This window comes from Simochromis diagramma, unplaced genomic scaffold (assembly GCF_900408965.1).
Source record: "Simochromis diagramma unplaced genomic scaffold, fSimDia1.1 OVJJ01000205.1, whole genome shotgun sequence".
In the NCBI taxonomy this organism is placed as follows: Eukaryota; Metazoa; Chordata; class Actinopteri; order Cichliformes; family Cichlidae; genus Simochromis; species Simochromis diagramma.
Window position 1 is genome coordinate 15,999,817 of NW_024386782.1, and position 27,799 is coordinate 16,027,615.

General features: G+C 39.1%; 1 protein-coding gene across 9 annotated transcripts; it reads right to left on the reverse strand.

Moving 5' to 3' along the window:
- Positions 1-1,357: 1,357 nt before the first annotated feature.
- tbl1xr1b (tbl1x receptor 1b) lies at positions 1,358-27,743 on the reverse strand. Of its 9 annotated transcripts, none has more exons than XM_040022242.1 (17): positions 27,533-27,683; positions 25,527-25,593; positions 23,031-23,141; positions 21,002-21,105; positions 20,680-20,825; positions 19,962-20,178; positions 18,116-18,248; positions 14,640-14,781; positions 14,200-14,263; positions 14,015-14,112; positions 13,242-13,302; positions 12,736-12,857; positions 11,200-11,274; positions 9,390-9,517; positions 8,497-8,662; positions 8,288-8,389; positions 1,358-3,931 (listed from the first exon to the last, which is right to left on the reverse strand). In XM_040022242.1, exons 4-17 carry the CDS (start codon positions 21,057-21,059, stop codon positions 3,905-3,907), a joined length of 1,539 nt encoding a protein of 512 aa, XP_039878176.1. In that variant the 5' UTR covers positions 21,060-21,105; positions 23,031-23,141; positions 25,527-25,593; positions 27,533-27,683; the 3' UTR covers positions 1,358-3,904. The 9 variants fall into 9 exon arrangements, with proteins under 9 accessions (XP_039878176.1, XP_039878174.1, XP_039878175.1 ...); XM_040022240.1 differs by lacking the exon at positions 27,533-27,683 and adding an exon at positions 27,113-27,444; XM_040022241.1 differs by lacking the exon at positions 27,533-27,683 and adding an exon at positions 27,109-27,444.
- Between the last annotated feature and the right edge of the window lie 56 nt (positions 27,744-27,799).

Genomic DNA, 27,799 nt, shown 5'->3' on the forward strand with positions numbered 1-27,799 from the left:
AGGAGGTAACGGTTGTTGTTTCAAGACAAAGTGCCACGGCTGCTATACTCTCAGAGTTTGTGAAATCGTATTGCAGAATCACTTTTAGTAACAAGGAAGGAAATGATTTCTGTGGTGATAAGTACAGGGATGCTGAAAAGATGGTGCAGAAAGCTGCGTCTGATCAGACGGAAAAAGCACATAAACCTGGGAGAGTGTATTTGTATAAAATGAAAAGGCTTTATTCTCAAAACGATCAACAAAAGTCTTCTTTCTAAATGTGGCCCTAACACTCTGTCAGACTCTTCTCAGAGAGCTGTGCTGAAGCATATCCACAGGATATTGAAAGGAAGGGAAAACCGTGTTAGGAAAAGGGAAAATCACAGCGCCGAGAGGAATCTCAGGAACTTGAGAGCGCTTCACAAGGAGTGGACTGAGGCCAGTGTTGGTGCTTAGAGAACCACCATGCGCAGACGTTGCTACAACTGTCACTTTACTAATATGAGCACGCACTTGAAGCAGAGACATCAGAAGTGTCTTACCTGATGTAAGAAAAATAAAAGAAGTGGTTGCCCAGTGGTCAAAAGGAAATCCAGGTCTTAAAGTCTGGAGTCATATTAAGTCCAGTCTGTGGGGATTTTGGGTGCCGTGTGATCAACTGGTGCTGGTCACAAGCGGTCTGTTGTGTTTTATCGAGTCCAAAGTCAACACCATTTCAGAGCACTTCATAGGACATAAACGAATAAATTTTTTATGGAGATTTCCTTTTTCAGCAGGACTTTGCACTGGCCCACAGTGCCAAAAATGGCAACCATGTTCTTACCGTTCCAGTGGTCATAACCAGCCAACTCCCATGAGCTCCAGCCAAGTACTGAGTGCATGAATTAACATGTTTTGTTATGTTTGACATTTCTATATGGAAATTGGTTTTGATTGGTCTTAGGAAACAATATTGAGGTACTGGATATCTGATTTCCATGCGCCACAACGCTGGTCTAGAAAACAATATTTTTGTTTGCCACAGGAAACTTCAGATCTTAATCTAGTTTCCTAACATGAAATTAGATTTAAGCTTGCTCACAAAAACAAAAGCCCTTCCTCATGTTTGCCGTCACTTTTTTGAAGACCACACTTGTTTCTTAAATGCTGTAACACATTGCCGTTCCTCTCCAGTCATCCTAGCTGTCAAATGCTTGGAACACCATCAGTAAAAAACAAATACAAAACTAGACAAAAAACTGGTTTCAGGTTTAAGGGCAGCGAGTGACATTTGTTCACACACAGGTGAAAGAATGCTTATTGACCACACACATTCATTCAATTAGTACCAGAGAAATGACTCAGACACAGGAAATCAACAAGCAAAAGATCAAAGACGTTGATATTATCAAAATAGATTTTATTCTAGACCTTGAGATCTGAGTGATATTACAACAGTCTGATCAGGAGGCTGCAGACTGCAGCCATGTGAGTGAGAGAGAAAGAGAGTACAAGGGAAAAGACGAAAAAAACCCCAACAAATCTTAAAATCAGTATTTACACGTTGTGTTATAATACATTGACAATTAAATCCAGATTTTTCTTTTTGTTGTTCCTTTTGAGTATACAGCTACAAATAAATCAAAATTACAAAAGTTTTGATCAGTACAAAACCTTCAAGGGCTCTCCAACTTAGCAAAGATAGAATTAGTACTTTTGGAAGGAACAAAAATTAAAAAATAAAATAAAATCGCGAACACACTTGAATGCAGCGTAAAAAGCTTATCGTCTAAAAACAAACCATTATAAAATACCATTCCACCGTCATAGACATCATTTGAAATAGTGTCCTTGTGATTCACTCCAAGTACTGCTGACTGTATTAAAGCAAACTTCAGCATAGTTCAGCTTCAGTATTTAAAAAAAAAAGACAAGTAACATGCTGAACAAAACCTCTGAATTATCCAGCGACGTGTGTGCACATATCCAGCCGAGGGTGTTGTTATGGCTACGAGATGAGAGCGGGAATGCCATGAAGTTAGTTTATCTCAACGTTGAAGTGTCCTACGAGTCAGACAAGACACCGCTGACCTTATTTTTCCTACTGAACGCGTTCTAAATCATTTGAGCCGTCCTCAGGGACTTCTTAAATCAGATGTGCCTGAGACAGTTTCTCCATTTGAACCTAAAGTGCAGGTTAAAAAAATAATAATAATCAAAAAAAATCTACCATTTTGTCTTTTTCTTTTAAATTTAGTTATAACTGTTTAATGGTATTTTACAAATAAAAACCATTCCTCATGGTCACAACTATCAGTGATGCACAAGAACATCACGTACTGTATTTCATGAGTCTTGAAAAGGTTACTTTAAAATCCACCCATAACGTAGGAGTGGCATACACACACAAAAAACCCCTGTAGTAGCATAGATATATATTCATAAATGTATTTATATATATTATATGCAGATACCATGTTACAACAAGTCCTATGCTGAGAGTCTGCTTTTTAACAAAACAGACTTGCCTCAAAAACGAGCCAGACGAGACACTGCTAACCTTATTTTTCCTACTGAACGTGTTCTAAGTCATTTGAGCTAACAACACGTTACAACGAGTCCTATGCCGAGTCTGCTTTTCAAAAGCAGACTTGACTCAAAATGCCAACTCTGAACACTGCACACAAAAGCACCGTCTATCCGTGCATAGGCCTGAACACAGCCTGTCTCCAGAGTGTGTGTGTGTGTGTGTGTGTGTGTGTGTGTGTGTGTGTGTGTGTGTGTGTGTGTGTGTTAATGCTGGTCAACTACTACCTGACAACAGCAGGAAACAACACTCCAGATCATCTTGGTCTAATTGTTTCCGGTATCGAGAAGCAATTAGACCAACAAAGCTGCATTATGAAAAACAATGGACAGCAACAAGCCATTAACTGAGAAAACAAGTGCAATTAGGACTATTAATTGTACAAATCCGATGAAGTAATGGGCTGGTTTTCCCGTCTCTGTCACCAAGTGATATCTGCACCGACAGATCAAGGACGAGGTGAGTTTCAAAGACGTGAACCTGAAGCTGACCGCTCTTCAACAGCACTGCTGTCATCAGTGTTAAAAGCTACACAGATCATTTTTCAGCCAGGAGATTTTGAATTCTTCAGGGCACCAACACAACCTGATGAACTGTGATTACCTGAAAACCATTTCTGAGGATAAAGGTTGCAAACAAAGGACAGTTCAACCTTTGATTAACTGCTTCATATTTAGTTTTGTTTCTTTGTTTTTTTTTAAATGGCAAAACATGGAACGAACCTACTGGATAAAAATAGAGTTGACAAAACTATACACCTGCATTTTTGAACCTCAAAGACTGCAGTAAATGAATTTATCTCCAAATGAATGACTCTGAACATCCACTTTTTAAAAGACAAACATCTTTTTTCTTTAAAAACAAAAAAAACATCTCCTCTCTCTTCTCTCCCATCTCACATGTAATTTACAGAGACCAATAAAGTCCAAACTCAACACAACAATGTCCACAGGACACTAAATGCTGACATATGCAATATGCACACACCAGAGAACAAAAGTCTTTACAAGTCAGATACAAAGGACAAAAAGAGCGAAATCAAGAGGAATCCTGGTGTTTTGGTTTGCTTGTGGTGACACATTTATACTGTGTGATAACAAAGAAATGTTTAACTCCTGCAGGTCTGAGGAGCAAAGACTGATGTCCATGCAGACCTGGCATATCTGATGCATTAACATATTAACTGTTTGTTGCCATGGTGTGGTCCTTGGGTCTATGTCTGATGGAGGGCGTGCTCCAGTTGGCTGTAACAGCGGGCCATGGCATCTGTGGGACTACAGCAGTGTGGCGGACAGGCAGGGACAGTCATTTTGGCTATGTACACATTCGTAGTCGGTCCATGGCTCCCCCCGATGAGTGTCATTTTCTCAGGTCTAGTACGCATACCTGTCAAACAGGAAAGGCATATGTGGTTAGACAAAACGTCACCCAGTTTCAGTTTCTGCCATAGTCAGAAGCCGTGTGTACCCTTCAAGGTGTACAAATATTTTCCAATCAGAACCCAAAAAGAGCAGAGGGCCATACTTCCCCTGTGGCATGTTTAGACAACTGTGTTGTCCCCTCCCCCCCCCCCCCCAAAAAAGTGCATGTTTCAATTCGCATCACCTCAGTAAGACCATGTGAAAATTAAAACAAATCATCCTAGGTGAACTTAACACCTTTGTTCCCCTTTTGTTAAGACAGAAAAACGCACCACACAAAAATACTGCAAAAGGACGGTCGCTTTATATACATAGAGTATAAACTCAAAATGCACATTTCACTTAAAAATTAAGATGTGAAAATGTGAACAAATCAACTTGTTAGAGATATTCTTCTCCTGTTGAAAAAACCCCCCAAAAAGAAATAAGTAAGTCTTCTCATCAGATATTGATGCTTCTTTCCTGTGTGACAGAAAATAGGAGACAGATGTTTGTTTGTTTTTTAAGTTAATTCCCAATAAAACTGTTCTATCACTAACTACATCTGTCTGTATTATTGCTGAAGTCCTAAATGATCACCTTTAAAGTGTTTTTGTGCTAATAACATCATGTACAGTCAGACAGGCATGGAGAACAGCACTGACTGGGAGGCTTTGAACAGATCACATAGTTCAATTCAACATATGAGACTTTAAGAACGCACAAGCATCTACTTAAAATCTATTGAATTTATCATCTGTCATATTATTATGTACAATTCCACTGTACTTTGTTCATCTCCCTTAAATAAACAGGCAGTTTGCCAATCTGTTATTTACTCATTTTGACATACTGTAAATATTAAACATTGTGCTTAAAACATGAGTAGAAAGTGATATTTTTGACTGTAAAAACCACAAGCTTGTTTAACTAATCATTTTCATAACTTGAAATGCAAATAGAAATTGTACGTTTTTAAAAAATATGCACAAGTTTTGCAAACAACAAAGTTATATGGTACTATTTACCTAAAATGCAGCCAAGACTCAGACTTTTTTTTTTATATAACCATTTCAAACTATTTACAGAACAATCAGGTGTTCTGCATCAAAGAAGAAGACACAAATTATTTATGCAACTCCAAAAAATAGTTTGTGTCCACTATGACACAGATGAGAACAGCACAGGGATAAACCTGCAGGTCTGCAACCCTGTGTGATACTGTGGAAACTGAACGCACTGCAGTGTGAAGAAGACTAGTGGGCATTTCAGCATAATAAACATATAGTTTAGCGCACCAACAGTCCAACTTAAGACCCTTTCTGTTTGACTCTTTCTCATATGTACAGTAAGCTTATTTTAACTTGCACCACTTTTTCCCTTTGTCTTTATGATAATCAGTGTATGTACGCAAACAGACCAATGGCAGGAACTCATTCCACGTGACACTACTCAGCCAGTCATATCCTTAATTCAGAGCATGTGTGAAAGACGGGATGTATAATTCTGAAGAAGTAGGTTGCGGAAAAGGAGGGTTGAAGCTGAGATGGCTTATATCTGAAATCTACATGATCACTTCCCCAAATACACATTTCCAGGCCATTTTCTAAAACATATAGAATCAACATTCCAAACAAACAAGTTCCTCAGTTTGGAAACCTCCACAGCACTCTGCATCAGTCTTCTTCACACACAGGTAAAATCATCTCTACAGCAAAATGTCAGTTGCCCTTTACAAAAAAGTCCACAAATGAGCACACGATCAACCAAAGTGATAAAAATCAGCAGCATTGCAGCCTGTTTCAACAAAGCACAAAATGCCTTTCACACTTCAAAAGCATTGCTTCACTTAACCTAACTGCTTTTGTTTGTCACACTTTAAATCGGTGTGTGGTGACAGATCAACACAAATTTTAGGTAGTGTATGGAAATTGTGTTTCGTAGGAAATATGGCAACTTGTTTCAGCTTAAAAATAAAGTTTGAGAGTCACAGGAAGAGCCGCTCGGCAGTTTGTGTCATTGTTCTACTGTTTTGGCTGATAACGGTGTAGCATCCCTGACTGAATGATGGTCTCTTATACTGATGCTTCACAGAGGTTTTATTGGAAAAGTTTTTATTGAAATATTCAGTGAAGACACCGTAAGAGCTAGGAGCAAAACAAAACCAATAATATAACTACCATAACATCAAAATATCAAGGAAATAAATTTCTCCTGCTCACATATAGCATACAAATCAAATTTACATCACTCAATTCACTATATCACCTCACTAACTTACAACTACACATAAACTCTATTAAACGACATTGTGATTGCACATAACTTATTCCATTAAAGGAAACATTAACAAACCTTGTGCCACTGTCAGCCAGGTACTAACTGGCACAGGAAATGTACATATTTTTCACTTTAAGGTAGGGCTGCTCAATCGAATTTTAATCTCGATTGCGATCTGGGCTTTCAACGATCATTAAAAATGACTGAGCCGATTATTAGCCCCTCCCTCGTGTTTTACTCTCGCGTTGCTCCGTGTGGCAAATCGAGCGCACCTCTCTGCATTTCGAACACATGTCACAACAATTAAGAGGACCCGAGGGAAGCTCAGAAAGCTAAGCAGAAGTTATTTGGAGAGGAGTGTGACTGCCGTTGGTTGAAAAGAGAGGTAAAAAAAACTTCAGTGGTGTGGAAACATTATGGGTTCGCGGAGTCAGACGTGGATTAAGTAGACATAGTGTGTAAACTTTGCTACAGTGTTGTAGCTGCACCACAGAGCAACACTGCAAAGTTCACTAAACATAGATGTTTACATTTTTCATTTATTTTTTATATTGCAAACATTTGCACTGTTATCAGTATTTGCAAACTATTTTATATTATTTTTTGACAATCTTTAAAGTCATTATTCAATACATTGTTATTGTTAAATAAATATCGTCAAATAATCGAGATCTCAATTTCAGTGAAAATAATCGTGATTATCATTTTTGCCATAATCGAGCAGCCCTACTTTAAGGCACACTATTTATCATATCCTAAAACAAACGTTACTAACAAGCCCTTTAACGGTTTTGCGCCAGTTTCCTGTTGCAAGATAAAAGCATGGATTTCAAAATAAAACCGAACTACCTTTCAAACTGCAAAATAGAAAAGGAACATTTTTAAGTCTTTCTCAGGAGTGGTCCAAGATAGGTACATATAGAGGACACATACTCTATATAGGAAGGTCCAGTCCGAGATGTTATGTTATAAACATACTATACAGTACCTTGCTAGAGCAGTGTAACTTTGTGCCATAATGAGCAATAGAATGCTTAAGTTGAGCATTTCAACTTGAGGGGTACTTTGAAATAATACAAAAATACAAACCGTTCAAATTTCCTTTCCTTTTTTTTGGCTTTGTGCCCCAAAAAACAGGAAACATATCTACACTGTTCCTCATTTTCTCCTACTGCTTAGCACGTAGCTGCTTACTAGTCGAATGTTTCCATTCCCACTGCTGTGTCAGTTGGCAAGAGACAAATACTTCATAATGCAGAGGCATAATGTTTGAAAAGCACGAGACCTACAAGAACAACATTTTCGGTGTGCCTGGGGAAAGGTGCACTACTAACAGAGCTCTGCTTCATACACAACAGAGCTTTTAGCTCATATAAAAGCCAGCACTCTAAGGCCAATTAACAATCCTGCTATCAATATCAGCCTATAATCCAATTAAATAATTCAACAGTAGATGTACTCCAGCCTTTTCAATCCACTCATAAGAAAGGGTATATGCAACTCTGCGCTTCCTTGTAACCTCTTATGGGACTTCTGCAGTTTCATTCAAATGCAGATAAAAACCTTTTAGAGTTTGGTTAAGAAGCATCTGTAAACAGACAGACGGCTATTTGATGTCATGATGACCATAAATCTTGCCCTGATCGAGCATTTTAAATGAAGCCTTTAGATTGAAGTGCTTTATTCATGGCTGCTAAAAGTGCTAACAAATCCAACAAATATGAAGAAAGTTCTGAATTCACCATTTATGAGAGGCTGTTAGCTGACAGCTCATAGAATAATCAGCTCAAGTCATGGCTACAGTCAAACAGTCAATTTTGCTTAGGAAAGTTTCTAAGCGAGAGAAATGACCAAATACTTCTGCTACTGTAATACTAGCAGCAGATGTACTTGTAGTAGACCCCCAGCCCATTCTATCAGAACAGCTTGGTAAGACCTATATTAAATGGGGCTGACACATTTCTATGGTCAGGAAGGTGGTGTGAAAGTTGTAGACACAGGCTAGAGCACATGTGGGTGGATACTACTGGGAGTGATGAAGCTCTCAGGCAGCAAAACTCACCGATCCATCAGATGCGCTGGCTCCTACTTTGTCCCCTGTTGCGTTCCAGCACACTTCAAAGATCCCACCTGTCCCTCGGTAGCTGTGGACTAAAGCACCCGTCTGGAGAGAGACACACAGATTCATCAATAACAGGTAACATCTTTAGAATATTGTGGTTCAGCATGTATTACCAGATCAGCTTTTAATTTGAAGGTAGCATCACAGACCTGAGTGTTCCAGATATGGACACACTTGTCAAAGGAGCCGCTGGCCAGGTGCCTGCCATCTGGGCTGAAGGCCACGCTGTAGACGGGCTCCTGGTGGCGGGTCAGAGTGTGGATGCACACGCCCCGCTCCACGTCCCACAGGCGCACTGTTGAGTCAAACGACGCACTGCAGAGAGAGGGGAACGAGAGAGGATGCAAAGGGTCATGTGTCAAGAACCATGTGCCAGATATAAAATACACTGTGTCAGTGGCATGACTGCTACTTAAAACGGAAACTGAAACCCACCCCTAAATAAATCTAAAAATCCAGTCCAGAGAGTAATTGATGGGAAGCAAACATGGCAGAGCTGCATTATCCCAGACGCAGAAATGAAGATGAATTTTTTTAGGCTGCTCGATGTTACCAATAACAAACCAATAACTCATTCTAAGCTTTAATTATTTACAATGATTCTTTATTCAGTTAAACATGCAGTTAATGAACTCTGAATTCAGAGAAAATACAAGGAAGTAATAATGCTGGCTAATGCACAGCCAACTCTTATTTGCATTGTGTAGTGAACCATGTCCAAATCCTGAGCACATCCAACTGAAAGCAAACATTTTTCTCTGGACTGTTCTTTCAAAGGGATACATCAGATCTCAGACAAACAAACAAGCATTTAACTGTCATGCCATAGTTACGTTTAACTGAAAAACTCCCAAAATGTTAGTATTAAAAAGGCCATTTACTATAAACAATCTGTTTATATCTGTGACTGTTTTCTAAAGGTGTTCCACCAACAACAATTTACATACCATTAACATTCCCTTATAAATAGAAATCCCCTTTGACACATGACATAGAGAGAAAAAAGATGAAAAACTAGGAACATGTTTCATTCGATTCTTACCTGGCCAGCATGAGGCTGGCGTTGGGATTGTTGGTCCCAGGGCCCGTGGGGCTCCACTTGATGGTGTAGATTTCTTTACTGTGGGCCTGGAGGTCATGGACACACAAATCCTGCTTCATACTCCAGATCTATGTGAGAGAAAATCAAGGCAACATTTAAAAGCTATTAATTTGACTTGTAATGTACGCTTGGGATTAGGGCTGCTCGATTATGGCAAAAATGATAATCACGATTATTTTCACTGAAATTGAGATCTCGATTATTTGACGATATTTATTTAACCCTTTAAGATCTACCATAGAACCAAGTCCGCCAGAGCTTATATTATTTTATTTTTTTTACATGTTGTAGTGCCATTTGTGGGAGCATTTCAAGTTGCTATACATCAATACAACTGTTATAGCCCATATTTTAAAAATATGTATGTATTAAGTCCATAGTAACTACATTAATTGCAAAAAAGTGCAATAAACTACAAAAAAATTGAAAACCGTTTTGTTTTTTACATATATTTCTTCTTGGAGAAATTTAAGAGGTTTATCCCTCAAAACTTTAAATACAAAAAAGTTGCAAAAAATAGTTTACAACAACAGGAATTTTATTTTGAGTGTCTTCATAGTTTTATTTTGGAGACACAGCAATTTTTATATACTGCAGGAAAAACAAAAAAAAAAACAATCCTATGATGCAAATTTGCAAAGAAAACAGCATGTGCATCAAAATAAACTATTTCCAGCAGTGCAATTCGAGTTCTAAGCATCCCAGCAACTATTCAGAAAAGTCAAACATGACTTATGAAAACACCAGTATAGGCTTTTAAGGCCTACAAGTAAAAAACTACATTTTCCGCGAAAATGACGTCACTTCCGGTTTCGGGCAGGAAATGCGATAGTTCGTGTTGACAATGTGGGAAGTGTTACGAACAGCTGATCGGATCGGCAAAGCGTGTTTCTGGAATATTATGTTTTTGTTCCTGCAAGCGCTTTTTATGCAATTTTTGCAAAGCTATATATGGAAGGAAACCGTGACCGAGGACAAGCTGATGGCATGAGATGCAAGTACAACTCCTCTGGTTTCATATGGAAAAAAATTTATTGTGCTAGCTTAGCGGTTCAGGTTCTACAGGGATTTAAAAATAGTTACACAAAACGGAGCGTGCTGCTCTGACCGGCTTTAAAGGGTTAACAATAACAATGTATTGAATAATGACTTTAAAAAATAATATAAAATAGTGTGCAAATACTGATAACAGTGCAAATGTTTGCAATATAAGAAATAAATGAAAAATGTAAACACCTATGTTTAGTGAACTTTGCAGTGTTGCTCTGTGATGCAGCTACTACACCATAGCAAAGTTTACACACTGTGTCTACTTGATCCACGTCTGACTCCGCGAACCCATAATGTTTCCACACCACTGAAGTTTTTTTTACCTCTCTTTTCAACCAACGGCAGTCACTCTCCTCTCCAAATAACTTCTGCTTAGCTTTCCGAGCTTCCCTACTTGTTGTTCCTAGAGTAATTAAAAGTAGAATGAATCAGTTTTCAGGCCCCTCTTCTGTGGAACCAGCTTCCAGTTTGGATTCGGGAGACAGACACTATCTCTACTTTTAAGATTAGGCTTAAAACTTTCCTTTTTGCTAAAGCATATAGTTAGGGCTGGACCAGGTGAATCGTTGATCGTTGAAAGCCCAGATCGTAATCGTGATTAAAATTCGATTAATTGAGCAGCCCTACTTGGGATACAGTGTTCCTATGAAGGCCCGGCTTGTTCTTTTCCGTTAGGCCTCATTGCGTTGAGTGAACTGACCTTTAGGGTCATGTCATCGGAGCAGGAGGCCAGCAAGCTGCCAGTAGGATCCCACTTTATGGCGTTCACTTCATTCTAGGGTGAGAAAGATGTGAGTGTAAACAAAAAGTCTGACTGGCGCACACGGCCACAGATAATACAATACACTACATGAGGATAACACTGGCTTTGACCAAACAAAAATCTCTTCTAAATTCAAGACTTTAAACAAATCGTTTCCAAGGTTAGGGTTTCATTTACTCCAGCTCACATTTTTATTTTCAAACTGGCCAAAAATGAGAAGGGTAAAAAAAACAGACTCTTTGCCATAACAATTTGCAGAACAATCGTGTTGACCTGCATAGTCCATATTTCTATGAAATAAATTAGTTAATAACCAGCCTATCAGGCTCATCAGCTTATGACAGAGACAAATGATAATGGCAGTGACACATAATGGTACGATAATTGTAGATTTTTTTTTTCTTTTTACCACTGACTTTATGAGCACTATAACTTTTATAAGAAACCAAAAGGAGGGAGTGCCACCCTGATATTATGTAACACAGTAATGTTCCATCTAAATATAGTCAAACCTAATAATAAATTTAACTGAACCACTGTAAAGTGATCCCTCTCCTTTCATCTCAGACAGCTGTCACAAAGCTCCCTGCCAGTTTGCATTCACCTTTACTTTACTGCCATCTTGTGGCCGCAGTCTGCTATTGTCAACTGATCAGACCAATGTGCGGGTCAAGCGGACCTGGCTCTGCCTTTACTGCTCTGAGATCAGTCAGATCTGGGCTTTGTGTGGAAGCACAGCTAGTATTAGCAAGTAAACAAGCATCACCGAGTTGCCTCTTGCTAATCAGTGTGGCCAACCTGTGTGATGTAGAGAAAATGGAGAGTGAAAAGGTTGACACTAGCTGCTTTAGTACATTACCAAGGAAAGTTGTGACAATGATGTTTGACTGAATACAAGTTTAACCAACACTCCACCTTTATTTGTCATTAACATTTTAGATATTGACAGTTAATCGTACTGTCAACGTTTTTCATTCTATTGATTTCTTGCTATTAACACATTTTATTAGACTTTTTAAAAACATTTTTATTCATGCAGCAGCAATATTTGAAAAATTCTTATTTTTGATACTTACTTGATACAATTTTGCAATTATACAGATCATACCATGTTTTATTGCTTCTCTACCTAAAGGAATGGTTTGAAAACTTCATCCAACACTTGTCATTTTCAGCTAATAGTAAATCATTTTGGTATAGCAGATATTCATTTAACTAGAAAAGTAATATTTTACAAGTCATCAGCCAGGAAGGAGTGTAGACAGGCAGCATAAATGTTTTAATCTGATCCAGTTTATCTTGTTAAATAATGAAGGAACATGTTTCTGTTTGTGTCTCTGGGCAACAACCTTCTCCCTTTGTCTTTCTGTAAAAGTCACCGCACGTCACTGATCAAACACAGCGCATTTGAGCAGCAGAGCTGTTTTCCTACTTGTGCAATGGAGTGCAAACACTGGAGTGTTCTATTCTCACCGTGTGTCCCTGGAAGGTCTTCACAGGTCTGTCCTGGCCCAGCTTACACACATGGATGCACATGTCTGTGCTACACGAGGCAAATGTGTTATTGCTTTGCCAGTCGACATCCAGAGCGGGCGCTGTGGAGGTAAAGATATAGCTTAAGGCTGATGTAGCAGTAAGTTGACGTAGAAGATCACAACGAACAAATCACGGTAGAGATTTCTTCCTTCCACATTAGATCTGATCATCAGATCAACATATGGTTTTAAAACAAAACAAAAGAAAAAAAGCTTTGTCTATTCATTTAAAGCTGAAATGATACCTTGTGTGTAAAGATATACCAGCTTGAATATCACAGGATCAAAGCTCAGTCACAATGTCCAGAAAAACTAGACAGAAATAAGCGAAGGTCTTCTCACTGTGCTCTCACACTGCAGTTCAACTAAAGGTAACGTATGCCTAAAAACAGAAACACTCCAGGAAACGTCATGTGAACAATCCAGCTGACTCCTGTCACTCACCTGAGTGGAAAGGAAACTGTTGCTTCGCCTCTCCCGTGTGTGCATCCCAAATAATTGTCGTCTGTGTGAAGATAGAGATGCTTTTTATGATGAACTAGTGTCATTTATAAAAAACAATCAAAAACATTACATAGAATAAAACACTCTCTTTTTAACATCTTGCAATCTTTTCATATTTTGCTTGCTGCACAAGCAGAGATAATACAAAACTACACCACTATATCACAAACATAACGACATTTTTATATCACAATACGCCAGCCCTTGGTCAATCATGAGAATCCCAAGGTGACAAGGTTTTAATATACTTCTGTACACTAGATGGCAATGTTGAACCATGTGTTGATAATTCTGACTGGACAAACAAATAGCTTTGTGATTTCAGATGAAATGCTGCCCTTCACATTTATGACATACAACAACCTGTGTCTGTGTGGATTATGTTACATATCCACACAGACGTGCATGGCATCAATTTGCTATTGCTAAAAGGAAGAAAATTATAGAAAATAATTGTCATTAAATTATCATTTATGCAAATTCATTTTTAACTTTCCCTTTATAGCAGAATATCATTACGAATTTTCTGCTTTTAAATTTGATTCTATAAAAATGGGCAATATTTTGAGTAATGACCAATCAAACCCAAGACAATATGTTCAAATTGTTTGTTTTAGTCAGACCAGGAATCCAAACCAACGACCGAAAATTTCCACCCCAAAAATATTCATAAATAATAATAAAAAAATACAAAGAAAAGCAATGTGTCTCACCTTATCCACACCAGCGCTAAGGATAAAGTTTCCTTTCTTATTCCACTTGAGTGCAAATATAGGGCCTTTATGCTGACCCAAAGTACTGGCCAAGTTACCTGAAAAAAAATAACCAAATGCCACTTGGAAAGAGACCAGGGACAAACGCCTGAAATGCTACGATGCAGAAGATGCCAGAGTCTTACCGTCTTTTGTCCATATCCTAGCAAAGCCATCATATGAGCCGGTTGCTAGTAATGTCCCCTCGCTCTGAAGGAAAGAAGCGTGGTGTCATTAGGTGCAGCCAAATTATTATGACTAATTTATGAGTAAGTGAATGAGGCCCATTTTAAGCGTTGTGCATTGCCTTTGACTACAAAAAAGGGTAACAGGAAAATATAAGAGCAAAAGAGCACAAAATGTTTGCAGCTTGGTTATGGAAAAGGCCTTTTCCCTCATCTGAGTGCCTCCTTATACATGGCTATAGTTAGAAGGAATGCCTCTTGATAAAGCTGTGTTTATTAGCATGCACACAGGCGCACAAACCCACACCCGAAGACTAGATGACCAACACAGAGCACTCAGTATGATCGTGTTAGTGTGTGGGTTCCACAGTTTAACTTGACACAATCCCACTTTCACTCACATTCCAGTCTAGTGAGGTGACGTCTTTGTTGCTGGGTACGTCCTGGCCCCCTTCCCGAATGCAGTGCCTCAGAACCAGCTGGGTGGATCCGCCTGTGCTGTTCTCGCTCAGGTTCCAGATCCGTGCTGTCGAGTCCCCGGACCTGAAGGAGTCAAAACAACCTTGCGTTAGGCACACCCACATGACTTGGACTTCTAAAATCGGTACTGATAAGGTTATAAAACTGACCATCATTGCTCCTGAGTAGGGTTGGGGTTTAAAGGCATTTTATCGAACCTGAACCCAAATCATCAAATCCAAAATCTTTTAAAATCCCTATCAAAACTTTTCACATCATCTGTTGAAGAAAGAGGAGAAAGAGATTTTACAAGCACAAAACTCATTCACGTTGGTTTATGTGGATACTTGGCCCTTTACGCAGACCCTCCTATATTACAGGATTGTTCCAGATGTAATCGCTTTTTTTCTCCATTTTATTTTAAGACGCATGCACATACTGAGGAGCAAGACTGTTGAATACACAGCAAACAGCCAGCTGAATACTTACCTCTGGTTGCCTACCATTATAAATTAAGACTCGCCGGTTTAATTTGGAAAAAAGGTTTAAAATGTTATTGGCTTTATTTGGCCATGTTTCAGCTTTTAATTCCTGCTGAACAGAGCTTTCTTTCAGATGATCGTTATTTTTCGCCTTTTTTAGTCCACATAGTGGTTGTGCATCCTGTTGGATTGCATGCATTATTCTTCTATATCATCTTGTACAACTGCTGAAAAATTCAGGCATTTCCCTTGAGCCATGTTGACAAACAGTGGAGCGTAGGAGTGGAGAAGTTTATGTCTGATGTAACCGCAGAGAGAGCTGATTTATGAGTGGGTTTGTCTGACTAAGAGTTTAACAAACTTTGGTCCGAGTAATTAAATAAGAGTAGAGCAAATACAGCGTTTAATGTACAGCCCATTTACCTAACAGGTGCAACTCTTGAGGTTATCTGCCTGGTTTTAAAGCCATAAAAAAGCCACCAGCTATAGATAGACTGACTGTAAAACAGCAATAAATTGCACAGAGTTTGACACTTGAAGCAAATAGAGAAGAATTTAACATTGTGTTTAACCCTCTGGGGTCGACAGACACGCCGGCGCGTCAAAATCACATGACCATTTTAAGACGACACAGCTTTCACATGTGGGACATTAATGATGTTTAGCGTGTTTAGAGGCTATGGTTAGTGTGTTGTGTAGTTATTGTTTTGTATTGTGTGTCAGTTATACTGTCACAGTTGCTCCCAAAAAGCCATTTAAGGCAGATTCCAGTGTAAACACTGTCTCCACATGGAAAACTAGACTGATACACCTCCTGCTGTCAGACCTGCAGGGTTTAGGCCTGTGCTGTTCTCCTCTGTCTTATACTGAACAAACTATTTTTGGACTGGCACAAATAATTCGTGTGCCTTCTTTTTGATGCAGCACACCTGATTGTTCTGTAAATAGTTTTAAATGGTTAAATAAAAAAAAAAAAACGCCTGAGGCCTTGGCTGCATTTTTAGGTAAATGGTACCATATAACTTGGTTGTTTGCAAAACTTGTGTATAATTTTTTAGAAATGTACAATTTCTATTTGCATTTCAAGTTATGAAAATGATTCGTTAAACATGTTTGCAGGTTTTACAGTTAAAAATATACCTTTTTTCTACTCGGATTTTGAATTTTTTTTGTCTGAATTTAGATTAATTGTGCTAATATAGTATGCCAAAATGACAAAATAAATTTCAGATATTTGAGGTTGTGCTGAAAATAATGATACCAAACAAGGCAAGATAAACAGTTTTTAAATGTGAAATATAGAGGTAAAATCAAAAGTAGTCAAAAACGGCCAATTATACCCTGGAGCCCAGAGGGTTAACACCAAAAATGATTCTTGTCACTTTATCTGTCAGTGAGGGATAAATCAACACCTGTCAGGAAACCTGCTTGCATTGGATTCATGTGTTTTCTGAAAAATGTGTCACATTTGCAGCATGTTTTGTTCTTGAATACATACTCCACCCATGTAAAGAGATTCCCTCTGTGTGATTAAGATAAGATAAGATAGCCTTTATTAGTCCCACGCGTGGGAAATTTTACCAGTGTTGGTCAAGTTACTTGAATATAGTAAATAGTTACTATTACATTGATTACTTCTCTAAGAAAGTAATCCTGTTACTTTACTCTTTACCTATTTTCAAAAGTAATTAATTACTTTATTACTTAGATACTTTTAAAAAAAAAACAAGTTACACAACCTAAAGCACCAGATCTTTCAGCCCAATTCTATTTCTTCTGCATAATCCATCATATAAATCAAATGAAAAACTCTTTTTAAAACTTGTTTTAATCTTTTAACTTTATGCACATTGCATCGAGCAAAAATTAAAAAATATGCAACATTCTCTCACTTGAAGAAATTTGTTTAAAGCCATTTTCTGCATATCCCAGCATATAAAATAAAATATTTTTTTGTGTTTACACTCACTCTTTCAAATAGAAGTAAAAACACAGCACAAAATAAATAAAGTCAAAGATTCAGCAGCACTGAGTCCTGTCACTCTTAAGTCTATTTTCACCTGTTTCGCAGGAGTGGGGCTGTTGGAGGTTTGCCCGGTGCTGCAGCGGTCATGTCAGTGAGGGGTTATGGGGGTTTCTCTGAATTTCACATTCCTGTGGCAGCGTGCTCGGTACTTGCTCAGATTTCAATTTTAATTTTTTGCTGTAGAAAGAACTTTTCTTCCCACACAGAGTGTACAACACACGCTAATGTTTTTGTCACTTTTTACGGAATCAAACTCAGAGTAATGTCAGTACTTCCCAGCTTTAAACGCTGCATGGTCGTACTCTCTCCCACACTCCATATTATCCATTGTTGATCTGCACACGTCTGCTGCTGCCACGGACGTCGCACGCTCAGACGTCATTGTCATTAGACACTCTCATAAACAAAATCAAGGTTTAGTAACGCAGTAACACAGCGTGCTAATGGCAAAGCAACAGTAATCTAGTTACTGTTTTGCAATAGTAATCCCTTACTTTACTCGTTAATTGAAAAAAGTAACGTGTTACTGCAAATCTCTGGTGATTACACTGAAGTGCACCAGCAAATGTCCAGGAAAACACTAACTGAGAAACATTCATTTAGCTGTGATAAAAGCTCACTGACTATTCCACACAAGTTATTCTTTTTATAAATCAACCATTTAAAAATGATCAACTATGTTTACAGATCTGGACTCTTTATAATAAATCATCAAGAGTGAACTCTGGGTAAAAAATACTTAAATTACGACCGATATAAAAAAGACAAGAAGGAAAAGCTAAATCATTTTGGTTATTTGAATTACAAGGTGAAAAGGTGATAATGTGAAGGTCTCAAAGAAACACGCTTAGCTGCGCCACCTCTCGCCCATAACAATCCCACGTTTGCATCAGAAAACTGTAATACTGACCCAGAGGCGAGGAGGTCGTTCACTGGGTTCCAGGCACAGATAAAAACCTCCGATTCGTGGCCCCTCAAGACCATGGCTTTACTCTGGGGGATCTCCACATCCCTGTCTACCTCCATCATCTCCGAGTGGTGATCTACAGGAAGGAGCGTGAAACAAAAACTTGAGTATTCTTTAAGTACTGTGCAATTTTTCAGAAAGCAAAGCGAATGCAGTGCAGCAGGAAAAGAGAAGCAAATACATGAATGATGAGAAAAAAATAACGAAAAGGTATGTCATATGAGCACATGCTAGTTTCCTCTCATTGAACGCAAAGAAGAAAAAGTAGAGTCCTGTTCTACTGCTACAAAAGTTAATTATTTGAAAAGGAGTAACCAGTTTTCACTAAACATTATTGTGCAACAACCAGCCTAGCAAACCGCATCACACTGTACAAGATTAGTCATGATGGGAATCTGACATCACCCAACCTACAAACCACAGCATTCCCACAGCAGCACGCGAGTATATCATCACTTGAACTTATTTCATAAAAAGTGGCTTAACCGCAAGCACGAGGTGCTGAGGTCAGATGGTTAACACCACTGTGTCCACACAGCAGGAACCGGATCCTCAGTGTGGAGGCGTTTAAGCAGTGTACTGAATTGTAGGTCATCGGCGTTCTTGAAGTCCTAAAGCTCCAGCACACATGAACTATTGCAGGTAGGGCTGGGCCACATCATACCGCTCACGGTAATATCGGTATAATGTTGGGCAATAATAAGAAAATGAAATATTGTGATAGAATATGGGTAAAATGCATATGCGCAATGCCTTTGCTTTCATACGCACCATCATTATTACCGAACCGATTTTATGTGGTACACGGCGCTCAAAAATCTGTCAAAAATGTTTTAGTACCACTTTGCTAAGCTATGAAGCTGCACCGCTTGATGGATTGTCGGAGCATTATGGCTACCGTAGTCGGGAGCCTCACAGAGTAATACGTACTGTGCTTCAACATAATATTACCGCATTGTGTGTGTATAACCTCTTTATAAGCTTTGTGGATATTATACATGGTTATGCTGAGGATATGTCGGCCCATTTCCACTGGAAATGCCTTTTGGTTAAACTGTGCGGGTGTAACACATAAAAAAAAAATAAATGTAAGGAGGACTTTCTGGATGCAGCTAATCAGAGTCATCTGCAAAATACAAGCAAGTCAACCCCATGTTATACACTCACATGGAGCCTGCTAATGATGACTTCATTTTGATCCTTGAATCGTGCCATAGGGAGCAGTTATTAAATCTGAATCAAATTCTCAATGTGTTATCGTATTTAAAACACATTGGGAAAACGGAGGAAACAAAGCAGACTGGAATTATCCTTTTATGATAAAACAACAGACAGCACAACTGTACAACACAGTCAGGCCAAAACCAACCAAACCAAAAGCACTTTACACAAAACCCTCAAACTGTGACGCAGCCATGACGGGAAAGATTAAACCGGTCACACAGACAGAATCATGCAAAAAAAACTAAAATAAAAATCAAAGAGGTTAGCTTTAACAAGATGCAATCTTTCAGAATATTATGAAGCCATTCTAGTGAAATTAGCAAAAAAAAATTATTTTTGACTCATAACCTGATTGTGACATTAATTCAGGTTGTACTGTTGCCTCACTAAAAGTAGATCATCTAGGTGTTTTGTGTACTCATGTTTGAAAATGTGCCAACACTCCTTTGTTTTATAACTGTGTATCAGACATTTAGCTCAAAATAACATCCTGCATGAGACAAGAAAACACAGCTGGTAGTTCACAAGCTGATTCAGATTGTTTACAACCATGAGCTAAACTTACTGGCTAAGGTGTGGGATCCATTTTCCTCCCCGTTGGCAGCGCCCTCTCCGTTCTTGGTGCTTCCCTGTGGCCCCGTGCTGCTGCCACTGCTCGCTGCTGCCTGCTGCTGGGCCAGCTTGTCTCTATAGGCCTGCTGCCTGGTCTGGACCACATCTGGCATTACGGCATCAATCAAAGACAAGGACTCGATTGGCCGCCCGTCAAATAAGGTGCCGTCCTACAAAGAGAACATACAGTGTTATTTAACCCCATTACCAAAGGAGTTGGAATGATTGGGTGGAAAATTGGGGGGGGAAAGGGAAGCTGGAAGATTAGCACGTTGACAGTAGCCATCTTAGTTTTGAAAAACTGAATGTGATAAAGAGGAACAGGTCTGACTGAAACTACTTGCTCCGTTTAGCACCCAGGCTCTTTTAACAGAGCCAAGCAGCTGTGACACGGCCAGCATGTGTTTGGCATTGCCTTGCTGAAATAAGCAAAGCAGCATTATTGCTGAAGATTCACCCCTTCCATAACAACATGAATTTTGGCTTTTTAACAGTGTGTTCATAACAAGCCAGGTGGTCTGGCATTCATGATTTCCAAAAAGAATTTCTAACTGAAGTGGTCACACTGTTATCAGAGCAATCGACACATAAGTAAACACTACACCTATTCTTTCCAGCATGTTTCAAGTGTGAACTAATCAGTCGATAGCAATGCAAAGACAGACCCTGACCTCATTGATGCTGACTTCAGCCTCCACATACTGCAAGCCTTTCTGAATGATGGAAATGAGGGCAGCAGGGGGCACCAAGGCTCCATTGATGTTGGACTGACTGATGTGGCTCTCTATGCCAAAGGTGAACGCAGAGTGAGAGAAGCCTGCGGGAAGAACGGATCATGCAAAAAGTAGGATGAAGTCAAAAGTCCAAATTTCCACAGACTCAAATGCTGCAAGATTAAAAGTTATTCATGACCAAATATTAAAACTACTAACAGTGCGATTACTACAACAGCAAGCAGAGCTGTTTGATCAAATATTGATTTGTTGGACATACCAGACTCCTGCAGATATCTGTAAACCAGGAAATTAACCTCATCACTGCTTATGCTCATTTTTAGTCCTGGTGATTAAACCATTGGGTCAGCACAGGATAGGAGCCTGTAAAAGTAAAGCACAGAGTACAGAGTTCATTAAAAGCCGGTGGTATTAGACACTGCAGAAGTGAAGTGCAAACGAGTTCTAGTGGTACACATCTCGATCACTCATGTGTTAAAATCAACAACAACATAAATGGACTGCAAAAACATCAGTTGGTATTCTGGCGCACTAAATCAGTTTTAAAAGGGTCATACATGCACTGAAAATGAAAATGAATCCTTAAATGAAATCATTAAAAATAAATTAACTTGCTTGACCTACATCTTGGATATTCAAAAACAGAAGTAGGCAATCGCAAATGTCATTTGATAAATGACGACATCTTGTTCCTCTTTATTTGTGGATGCAGAAACCACTTAGCTCTAGGCAGGGCACCAGTTTCCATTCATTAACCTACAACAGGAAATAATTACCAGCCGCCTTCACGAGGCAGACAGGGTATTTTAGACTGAAACGTCTGGGAAAGATGGGCTTTAAACCTCGGCAATAATCCATCGAGTACTTGTGTCTGTCCTCCATATTTGTTCATGCAGAACCTGCACTGTTTAAATGGGACTGTGGAAATAAACAAGGGGACTGGACGAGGGACAGAACATCTACTGTTTCCACGATGCCAGCCTGCTGAAAAAGTCAACATGTCTCCTGCCACATCCCCGAGGCTCAGATCCAAGACCAACTCAACCAAAAGGGCTGGAATCTGGTACAAGTCCTTCAGTAATCCATAACAAGGTGGTCAGAAAGTCCTGCGGGATACATTTTCTCACAATGAAGCAGTATGACTAGAACTTAGCAAAAAGCCTGAAAGAAATCACAATCTCCCATAAGCTCTACTGAAGGAAACAAAAAATGACAACTAACAACACATTTCAATAAAATATGCACCCCTTGCCACCAGTGTATTACTGTCACAGCACTGTCTTCACCTTAAAATCTGTTTGATGGTTATGGCACAAATAAATGTAAGCTGATGCAGCACTCCTGCTGTGTGAGCTTTTATGCTCACAAACCTGACATCACATCTGCTGGTGACAGCAGCAGTTTTGGTGTCACTTCAACCTCTTGATTATTGTAACCCAGCTTCTGCCTCCACAGCTGGTTGCAGAACCTGAGTGTACAATCGTGTTGGTTTTTACCGCCAATACAGAAGCTCAGTGATTCACAGATTATACAAAAGGGGATGTGTCAATAGTTTAAAACACGAGACTTTGTGGAAAAATAACTTCGCCAATGTCTTTGCTTCCGGTTTTGACTCCTTCCCATCTTCCCATTTCTGAACTGATGTGGCGTACAGTCTGAGTAGCAACACCTATTGTTCATTAGAAAACTCCAGCAGCCACCTGCGTCTTTAAAAGCGAACATAAATAGAAGCTGAATGCAAGTCAGGTCTAAATGGTGAGCAAAGAGTTATGAGTATCTCTTAGGTAACTTTCAAGCTTGTTGTGAAATTTTAATTAGCAGCTTAATAGCTCAGAGACATAACTCCCAAAGCTTAAGCATCATAAGTCAGCTGTCTACCCAAAACCCTTTCAGACATGCATTTCTTTTGATTAATCTGACAGCATCTGAACATGCTGGCTTCTCGTCTGAATATCAGTCATGGTCACTTTTCTGTAAAGACTGTCACGGCAATCTTAATAGTTTAGACCTTTTAACATTTATGTATCGCTTCCAAGACAACATGAAGTCACAATAACTAACAGGTCTACGTCTGTCACATAGCCACTCACAGTAAGATTAAAGCTAGAATAAGTAATTCGAGATCATCTGATAGAAAAAAAATTATGGCACTAATAAATATACACAGATGGGTGTGTAATTCATTTTTCTAACAAACTGATGCATCCTCATCAACTTAGAATTAATACATAAATACATAGACAAATACATATTGGCATTGGTTTGTGGAAGCCACCATGTTGCCTTGCCTTCTTTTATTTTCATCATATCGCCTCCATCACTCCTCTCTCCCCTGCCTGATTTCCACCTCATACTTTCTTCTCACCTCAAGCTTCATCTCCTAAACTGCAGTCAGAGCTCTAACACAAGAAAACATGTTACAATTGTATATTCTTAGCAAATTAGACATGCCACCTTCCCATCTTTGGACAACGACAACAACAGCTGGTTACATGCTAACATTATACCAGCTAATGTAAGACTCAAGGTTCTACTTTTAAAATAAATAAATAGAATACAATTATTCATTGATGCGAGAAAAAAGAAGGACATTTTTGGATGCTGTGTGGATTTTCAATTTAGGGCTCAATGTGACTGCACCTGAAAATGTGCTTATTTATCTTTGCAGGTTCAGTCACACATAACACTGAGGGGAGGGGATCCCTCAATAAAAAAAAAAAAGCTGACAACCCACTACTCCACTCTTAATTAGGCAAGGGCCTGATGAGAAGTGGAGGAGACAGTAAAGCCATTTTAAACATAGAAAAACAGACTGAACAACTCTGAGGTCAAAAAGGAAGAACCGACAAAGAGAAGGTACTTCCAGCTGTGCCCTTATTCCAAGCTTGACTCACAGTTAGGAGTCCACTAATTTTTAACTCCTGAGACCAAGACTGTGTCCCCTCTTGGTGTTGAACCTGGGATCTTTTGCGTGGAAGGCAAATATGTTAACCGCTACACCAGTACAAATGATAATAGAGTTGTGATATTAAACCTCTAATGTATTCACCACCCCCTGAAATTTCAATCAGTGATACTGCTTGTCTTCAATGGCAGGTCCTTCAATATCTCCCCCTCGTTTACGAGAAGACTCAGATCCTTCACTTAAACTTCCTGCATGTCATTGATATTCCACTGTCTGTGTGAGTTTTCTTAGTCTGCATTTCATCTTCAGATAATTCACTCTCTTATTAGCTTCACTAACATCAACATGATATTCCTAAAGATAAAGTATGGAGTTAAATATGTGACTTATCATGAAACTGAGCCTGATTAACTGCAGGAATTTAGAGATTACAAGCATAAAATAACTTCTTATAATAATAATTTGGCAGCACTGGTTTACATTTAAAGTCATAAACAAACTATTCATATATTTCATGCTACATGCCACTTTGCTCTCTCTCCAGTTTCTCTGGTTCTCATTTCAGCCTCATTTATTCTTTTAAAACTAGACATTCAGCAGACCAAGCTGATGAAGTTTCAATGACCACACACCAAATGTTTAAAATAGTTGTACAGGTGTAAAAACACAACATACGAGTCAGCCGTACAAACCAAAAAAAACCTGCAAAGACATTCCCATACTGTAAACCTATGACACATGGTATCAATGGTGTTCTGTAAAAGCAGCGGGAGGATTTATTGACGTATTCTCTAAATAAATATTTCACATCATTAACAAACATCAACTTTAATTAAAATCCAAGCATTTTGGGACATTCCTGGTGATATCTATTAATGCTGGATTCTCAACATTTTCTTTCACATTCCTATTACTAGGACCTGTACCACATAAGTAGTCATTTCAACATTCCCAGGATTAAATATGAATATATATATAATACAGGCTGAAAGGAACACAGCTGTTGCCAACAAATCAGCTACAAGAGTGCTCTTAAGGGGCAAATTACAGTATTGAAAGTACTGTATAAATGTGTGTGTAGTTTAAGTGCTTTGGTCAGTGAAACTGGAAAAAGAGTTGCTAAAAGTAACTCTTCAAGTGCAGCTTATTTAAAGCAAGGAAGAAAAGCTGGAAAAAATACTGTGTAAGTTAAGGGACTTCTCAGTGTTACACCTTAAGGACATGGGATGATCACAACGACTAAATCATGTTTAGGGTGTAAGACAATTTTCTTTTTTCAACTCCAGCACTGATGGTGTTTAACAGCAAGTAAAGAATAATTATAAAAACAGAATTCAAAAGTAGGCTTAGAGAAAGTGTCAGCTTCACGTATTAAGGCAAATAGAACAACAAGGAGAAAAAAAACGAAGGAGGAAGAAAATAAACACTCTAGCCCTAAGTATTATCCACAAACCAAGTTCAGAGGGATTTTCAAAGAGTGATGAAACGTTTTGTTTGTTTGTTTGTTTTTACAGAGAACTGACTGGTCAGCATGTAGTGATTTTGTACCTGCTGATCTCTTATCTCAAATGTAAATAGGTTATATCTGCAGCATAAGTTACTACGGTGATGTAACCCTGTACGAATACAACCCCCTTTGTAATACTGACAAACACTGGGTTAAACCTGAAATTACCGCAATAAGCCCAAATCCTGCTCCGTACTTTAGACTTCTGGTTAGACCACAGATAAAAGACTGCTGTGCTCTTCTTTAGAAGAGTCCCTACACTAGGCATTAGCAATATAATTTTCAACACAACCAAGAGAAAGACACCAAGCAATACCTACGGAAGAGGGGGTGGGGGGCAAAGGAAGGACAATAAATAGTGATAAGTGTTACCCATGTGATCGTGATATCCTCAGAGGCGCATCATAGCGCTTTTGTCCTCGGAAACAACTTTCAGCCCCTAGGAGAAGAAAAATACAAACATATGCCCCATTACAAAATCAGTAACTACACTACAGTTCATTATACATACAAAAGCTGCTTGGTGTGAAATCACTCCTTAAAACAAACAAACAAAGTCAACAAAACATATTTTCATATCTTTTAAGTTTGATATGAAAAGTCAGACTCATGAGTGGCACCCTTATTACTCGCAGCCCAACTCTCCCCATGTAGTGGAGGTAAATAATCTGCTCCAGCTTTCTGAGAACCAGACAGGCCCTGCCAAACATTCACGTGGGACACAGTTTCCCTATCAGTGTCATGACAAATTACCCTACTGAGAACGAACATTTTAGCAACGGCTTGTTAGCAAGTGGATGAGAAGGCAACCTGAGTAAAATGCTCTGAAGGAAGGGGCGTGTCACAAAACAATGAGAGAATCTAGGTCAGCAATGCAAAAAGCTGAATACACCAAATGGATATGTGTGCCATGCCTGGCACCAATCCTTGCAGTACTTCTCTAAAAGAGACGCATGCCTTAAATACACTTAAATAGTAAAAAGGAAACGAAATACAGATGTTCCACTGTTGATTCAATGTAATAAAGGCGGCTGTTGCCTAGAATATTAACAAACAATAGCTCACTTCTTCGTGTGGTATTTTGCATATTAGTACTTTCAACTGGGCAAATCAGATTTTGTTTGGTTACCATTTTAGGCGAAAGGTCGTCTGTCTGACTGGAGCCAAGTTAAATACATTTGTCATCATGTTAGTCTGCAGGGAGCTAGCGATGAATGAATGAGTTGAACTTTGGTGTGTGACAAGTCACTATCAGCACAGTGTGTGCTCATAAATGACTCAAACTGCCCCCAAGTGCCTTTAAGACAACTCTGTTTAAAATAAACTCTCTACTATCAGCACATCTATTAACAGAGTAGCAATAAATAGACTTAAATAGTTCCTGCTGTATTTGTAGGTAGGCTGACAATTGTCCACATGTCATGTGTCACGGGGAGATGCGAATGTGCGAAAGGGCGCTACCGGACTTAGCATTACAGATATAATTGTCAAATGAAGGCTAATTACTTGCGTTTCATTCCCTTTAACTTCACCACCAAAGAATAGTTCAAAGTTGTGTAGATGCAATTTTAACGTGGTGTCTAGTGACAATGTGCAGTGATAAAAGCTAATCAAAAGCTAACGTGCGAGTTAACATTAGTTTTGCCTCGGCGGCGGCCGTACCCGTCAGTACACATGCCAGCCAGGCAAGGCGGTCTGTACTTCATTTAATGCTCCTCACAAGCACTTAGCCGCATCTGCTAATCAAATATTTTAAAGTTCTATTAACCCGTAACTTTTTTTTATTCATACAAAAATATACGCAATTCACGACAACAGAGTAAAGTTAGCTTCTCTGAAACTGCATTTCAAACGAATACAGTGAGGTCGTCAGCCCGCTGCCGCTCTGAGCCTTCCAACAAGCTAACTAGCTAACCTAGCATGCTATGCTAACAAGTTAGCTACAATTTCCTACCTACTTGGACAAAAACCTCTCAATTGGCGATATCTTCCACAGCTCTCGTGTTCAAGTCAAACCGTGTCATCTCTTTAACCGACTGCAAGAATGGTGGTTTTCCCACATATATGAACTACGATAAGGTTATAATATTAAAGCTAAAGGTAGGCGTTGAAAGGCTGTAACGGCTTCAGACATTAGACACATTGGAGTGACCCGACATGCAAAAATGAGCTCCTGTAACAACTGTTATTTCAAAGCGGCGCGGACTAAAGCTCAATATAAAGATTAACCCGTGACGACGGGAGCCCATTATGTAAAAATATTCCACGTGTGTTCCGTTAAATAATCAAAACTAATAGCTCACTCGTGTTAGAATAACAGGGTATTTTCTAATTCCGTCCACATGTAATAGAAACACAACCATAGAGCGGTAACTAACCTATTTCCCTCAAACAAAAAAAGCCACCAAAAATCACGCCGGGTTTTGCAAATGCTGAAACTGTCCTCGGAGTTGATTAAATATAATGTCTTCGCCCGTTTCATATGTTCACGCCAACATGGAGCCGCATTTCCACGCAGAAACCGAGCGATAAGATGGGGGGGGGGGAATTAGGAAAAAAAAACATACCAAGGCCTCAGCGAGTTTGTCCCGCAGCCAAGCACCAGTCATAACAGTGTCCTCGCCCATCCCCCACTACACCCCATT